This window comes from Delphinapterus leucas, chromosome 5 (assembly GCF_059928025.1).
Source record: "Delphinapterus leucas isolate spDelLeu-1000000601 "Yukka" chromosome 5, BTC_Dleu_Yukka2, whole genome shotgun sequence".
In the NCBI taxonomy this organism is placed as follows: Eukaryota; Metazoa; Chordata; class Mammalia; order Artiodactyla; family Monodontidae; genus Delphinapterus; species Delphinapterus leucas.
Window position 1 is genome coordinate 71,821,086 of NC_143133.1, and position 6,000 is coordinate 71,827,085.

The window sequence follows — 6,000 nt, forward strand, 5'->3', positions numbered from 1 at the left end:
GGACTAATCAATCAATCATTTATTCAGCAAGTATTTATTAAATACCTATTACATGATTGACATTGTTCTAGGCATTGGGGATATAACAGGAACAAAATAAAATCCTTGACTCATGGAGCTTCCACTCCAGTGGAAAGAGACAGAAAGTAAGCACGTAAGGAATAGACTATGCCAGGTGGTGATAAATGTGATGAGAAGGATGAATAAAGCCAGGTAAGAAGGACAGGGAGTACCGAGGGTGGGCAGGGTCGCTGTTCTGATGGGGTGCTGTTCAGGCAGCAGCCTGAATGAGGGGGAGTCCACCTGCATACATCTTGAGAAGAGCATTCAGGCAGAGGGAAGAGGAAGTGCAAGAGTTTTAGGAGGGCATGCTTGGTATATTTTGATAACAGTGAGGAGGCCAGCACGGCTGGAGTAGAGTGAGATGGGAGGTGATGTGAGAGAGGTAAGGAGGGACAGATCTTGTTGACAGTGATGGATTCACAGGCCCCTCCACTTACAGGGTTCTTTAGTGGATGCAACATGCTGGCGACCATCCCTGAAACTCATCCTGAAATTCCGTTAGTACAGAATCTGTTTGGAGCTATTTGACCTGAGAACTCTAACTACCCTCCTTGGGGCAGTGCTGGGAACTGTGGGACAGTGGGGCCTTCTAGGGTGGACCTCTCTGGGCCTTACTTCCTCCTCCATACAGAGCAGTTCATCACCCAGAGGCATCTTGGCATTGCCTGCCTGAAGAGGGGAGCTGGTGTGGAACTGATCACCCCTTAGGTAACCTTCTGTTCTAAGATCTGTGATCTGCATTGATGAAAGAAATGGTTGCCTTCTGGAGATGATATAGAATCATAGGGTCAACTTCTCTCCCTTTGGAGATATGGCTTGTTCACTTATGAGTCACAGTCTGGTGAAAGCAAACCATTAGGTTCTACTGTTCTTTACCCCATTTGCCATTCAACAAGTATTGATGGAGCATAATGTATGTCAGCCACCAGGGGTATAGCAGTGAGCATTCAGAGAAGCATCCCTCAACTGGCTGAGGGAAGATAGACAATGATTGGAATGATGGAGTCAATAATTCCATTGTGTCTTATTTTAGGAGGTGATAAGTATAGTGAGGAAAACTTGAGCAGGGTAAGGAACATCCAGAATATGGAGATGGGATGCAGTTGTAAATAGGGGCTTGGGTAGGTCTTAATGAGAAGTTGACATTAGAGCTAAGATTTGAAGGAGTGGCCCATGTGGCTGTCTGGGAGAAGACCTTTCCAGGTAGAGGGACCAGCTAGTGCAAAAGCCCAAAGGCAGGAGGGCTGATGTTTTTGAAGAAAAGTGATATTCGTGGGGCAGGAGTGTGTATATGGAGATGGAGGTAAAGGAGGTAAGTGGGGAGTGTATGGGCAGCGAGGGAAGGGAGCAGGTCTTGTGGACTCTTATGAAGGACTTTGGATATTACTTAGTAAACTGGTTCCTGGATAATTTCATTGGTTCATATGCTTACTGAGGTGGCCAGGGAGGCCCCTGAGATGCTAAGCTCATTCTGGTTACACTAATAATTCAGAAACTCTAAAGACCCAGCACATGCCCATATGGCTGCAGGACAGATAGCTTGACTATTATTTTGGTGTTCCCAAAACATTAAGGTGGGAGGGAGCATGCTAGTTTTGTAAAGTATGTGATATCTCAGATTGAAAACACTGCTTCTATTTAAATTCATATTAAAGTGATTGCTTTAATGGGGTTATTAGAATTTCTAGAAGACAGTTTATGATATAGACTGAAAAAGGTATATATTCAAGATGTAAAAATTGTTAGTTGCCAAGGGACAGGGGTATTTATAGTACCAGTGTCCATAATAGTTGATCACTGGGCTCTGTTTGTACATTTGTGGCCCAAGACCTTCTTTGTCTCTCCTTAGGAGAGTGGGATGGCAAATATATGTGTATATTTAGAAATATTTGGAGATATATATATATATATATACACACACATACATATAGTGACTATAACTGTCAGAGATGGTATAATAGTCTGCTTAGGCTGCCATAACAAAATACCATAGACTGGGTGGCTTTAACAACAGAAACTAATTTTCTCATGGTTCTGGAGACAGAGGGAAAGAGCATGCATGCTCTGTGATATCTCTTCTTTAAGGACACTAATCCTATTGGATCAGGGACCCACCCTTATGAACTCATTTAACTTAATTACTTTCTTAGAGGCTCTGTCTCCAAATATGGCTACACTGGGGCAGGGGGGTTAGGGCTACAACATATGGATTTGGGGGGAGGGAACACAGATGTTTAGTCTGTAACAGACAGGAAAGTAATTTTGAAAATACCAAAATTAATGAAGTTAGGACTACTGTTATTCAGTTTCTGTCCACAAAACCAATTCTATAAACTTTACCTTGATCATCTAATTCAATGCCCTGCTCTCAGTAGGCACTTGGTAAGTATTTACTGGACAACAAGGAGAGAGTCCCTGTTTTAGTAGAAGATTTGGATTGTCAGGTTCCTTATCGTCAAGGACTTTTTGAAGGCTGTGTCTATGAAATGGGTTAGAAGTTTGATCTTAGAGATTTGGGAAATAACCTAGATTTACTAGAGGCAGTGACATAGAATTACAGGGAACTGCACAGATTTGGGACCTGAGCTTAGACAAATGCATTAACCTGTCAGACAACTCAGACCCACATCTGATGCCATCATAGCTCTTCTCTTACCTGCTGTGGTGGGCAGATTTGCTGCCTCCGCTGGTTCCAGCTCTGGGTTTCTGTCTCTATTTTGTATGGAGTTACAGGTTTTAAGTGTTCCTCCTACTGCCACTGTGGCCCAAGCCCCCATCGTCTTTTACCTAAATTGTTGCAGTGGCCTCCTAACTGTTCTCTCTGCTTTGACCCTTTCCCTGGAGTCTGCTCTCTACACAGTAGCCACTGCATCTCTGTACAAAACCCCTTGGATTACCATTTCATTCTCAGAAGAAAATCTCAAGTCTGTCAGGAAGGCTTTGCAGCATCTGCTGCCCCCACCCCCGTGCAAACTCAGCTTTCCCCTATGCACTCCACCCCCATCTTTGTGGAGTTGGTTCTCAGAAAAGCCAAGCGCATTCTACCCCAGGACCTTTGCACTTGCTGTTCCTGTTCCCTAGAACGCCCTTCCTCCAATACCTGTATGGTTTGCTCTCTCACTTCATTCAACTTTTTGCTCAAATGTCACTTTGTCAGAGAGTTATGCTCTGACCATCCACTATAAAATAACAGCCTCTGCCACCTAGCATGCCCTGTCCTCTGTACTCTGCTTGTTCCCCCATAGTACTTGGGTACTGATCACCATACATATATACATATTTAATTTGTTCTCCCCAACTAGGATGAAAGCTCTATAAGGGCAAGACCTTCGTTTTGTTCACTGTTTATCCCCAGTACCTGAACAATGCCTGCATGTAATAGGGACTGGCTATGTATTTGTTTTTTAAATAAGTGAATGACTGAAGCTGACATTTTTTAAGAGGCAAAGTATAAATAAAATAAATGAATTCTTGGCTGCTCATGGTTCTCCCATTTTTCCATGTGAGCTTCTCGATAACTATCCAGATAGATAACATCTACAAAATGCCTTGAATTTCCTGGAGAACCAAAAGATGTAAGCAAAAACAAGATGTACAGTTTTTTCAGACATGAAAATTGTGCAATTTTTCAGGCATTAAAAATCTTTTATTTTAGATGTTTCAATGTGAATGAAAATGTGCATGAGGTATTTGGATTTTTTAAGGTAAGAAAGAATTTAGGCCTATGCTCCTGTCATTCTGAAGTATTCCTGCTATTGACACAAAACAAATGTATGAGAGGCAATCTGTACAGACAGAATATTCATTAGTGTAATAGAGTAAGTTTGCCAAGTATGTTTAGTTAATTAAACCTATGTGCATATTCCTTATTCATTTATATCATAAAAGCAATATTTTGATAAATATTTAGAGTAATAAATCAAGTTAATTCTAGTGATATACAGAGTAGAGTTAGAAATGGGAAATTGGCTTAATAATATCTTTACAAACCATTTGTTTCTGCCACAGATTGGTTTATGCAAGAATCTCCCATGCTGAGCTGAGTGACTCTGAAATTCAGATGGCCAAATTTAGGATCCCTGATGATCCCGTTAATTATAGAGACAACCAGAAAGTGGTCACAGACCCCAGGGAAGTTCCCGAGAAAATTCACTTCAATCCCAGGTGAGTGAGTTCCTTTATGTCGTGAACTACAGCTATGAGATTGTCCATCCCCTCTAGGGACCTAAATATTACCTCACAATGAGCTACAAATTAGATTCGGTTCTAGAGGTTTATTCATGTTAAGAGAGCTCCTGGTAAAGATTATGACATCCTACTTGGGTTGAAGTTACGATCCCTGCTTTCTGGGATAGAGAAACGTGTTGAAGTCCCAACCTCAGGCAAAAAAGATCAATGGCACCATCACCATCATAATAGCTAATATTAAAGTGTTTTTGTGTCCTAGACCCTGTTCTAGATGTGTCATGTGTTGTCTCGATTAATCCACATTGGGTTAGTCCTCTTGTTATCCCCATTTTAGAGGTAAGGAAGCTTAGGCCGAGGAACATAACTTCATCAGGGTTACGTGGCTGGTCAGTGACAGAGCCAACAAGTGGGAAGGAAGCCTGTTAGCATCATTGGGTTGCTGTGATTCTCAGTGCTGGCTGCACTTAGACTCACCTGGAGAGCTTTTAAAAACTCCCTCTGCCTGGGTCCCACCCCAGACCAATTCATCAGAACCTCTTGGTGATACATGGGCTTTGGGTTAAAAAATAATCTTTTCAGGTTATTCTGATGTGCAGTAAGAATTGAGACTATGGAGAGTGGATTATTTATTTCCATTACAGATACTCTACCCTCTGAAATGTGTTGGGTGTTGTTTAGTTTTAAATAGAGGTTATCTGAGAAATCTGTTTGCAGCAAAACATGTGATTTGGAGTAGTTGCTCTTTTTTCTTCCTATGACTGGATAAGGAGAGGAAATGTCTGCCTCAAACCAGACTCAGAACATGTCATATACCTTGTTAGTATTATTTGACATTTCTACTACTTTTACCAGCTAGTAGCTATAGAAACTTCTCAGATGTCATTTTGTTTGGGGGGGAAATGACATTTATCCATTCTCTTTTTCTTCCTTGTCTCTCCCTACAAGAAAAAACTGTATCAAAGTGTAGGCAGCAAACGTAAGGAGAGCTATAGCCAAGTCTTGATCGGCTTCAGTCACTGTATTTGATCTTGCCCTTTGTAACTGCAGTGTGGCTATGAAGAGCATGGGCTCTGTGGAAAAGCTGCCCAGTTCAGACCTTCACTTTTTGCCAGTGAACAGCTGCACAACTGTGAGCAAGTTGCTTAACCTCTCTAAGCTTCAAATCTCATCTACAAAATGGGAAAAATAGTAGTGCCTGACTCCTAAGTTTTTTCGGGGTTTGAATGACACACAAAGTTCTTAAAATAGGGCATGGTAAATCCTCCAGAGCCAGGAGCTGCAATAGCAGCAACAGTCTTTTTAGAATGCAGTGGGAAATTCTATCAATTTATAACATATATTGCTAAATACAAGCATTTCTCCAAATTGTTTTTCTTAAATATTTGATAAAAAATAGAATGTGGGGTAACCTAAGAAAGCTTTACTATGAGAGAGAAAATAACAAAAACGTCTTACCTTTTTTTTTTTTTTTTTTTTTTTTTGCAGTACGCGGGCCTCTCACTGTTGTGGCCTCTCCCGTTGCGGAGCACAGGCTCCGGACGCGCAGGCTCGGCGGCCATGGCTCACGGGCCCAGCCGCTCCGCGGCATGTGGGATCTTCCCGGACCGGGGCACGAACCCGTGTCCCCTGCATCAGCAGGCGGACTCTCAACCACTGCGCCACCAGGGAAGCCCATGTCTTACCTTTTTAATGCTTAAAAATAGGAAATGGATTTTTTGACAAGCTGGAAGGATCACTTACAGAAATCAA

General features: G+C 42.0%; 1 protein-coding gene across 1 annotated transcript in view; it reads left to right on the forward strand.

The window, feature by feature from the left end:
- CWH43 (cell wall biogenesis 43 C-terminal homolog) overlaps positions 1–4,873 on the forward strand; it is a 29,614-nt gene extending 24,741 nt beyond the window's left edge. Inside the window, 1 exon segment of the mRNA XM_089911253.1 lies at positions 4,072–4,873. Coding sequence (XP_089767379.1) covers positions 4,072–4,231 — 160 coding nt within the window. The 3' untranslated portion in view covers positions 4,232–4,873.
- Positions 4,874–6,000: the final 1,127 nt, after the last annotated feature.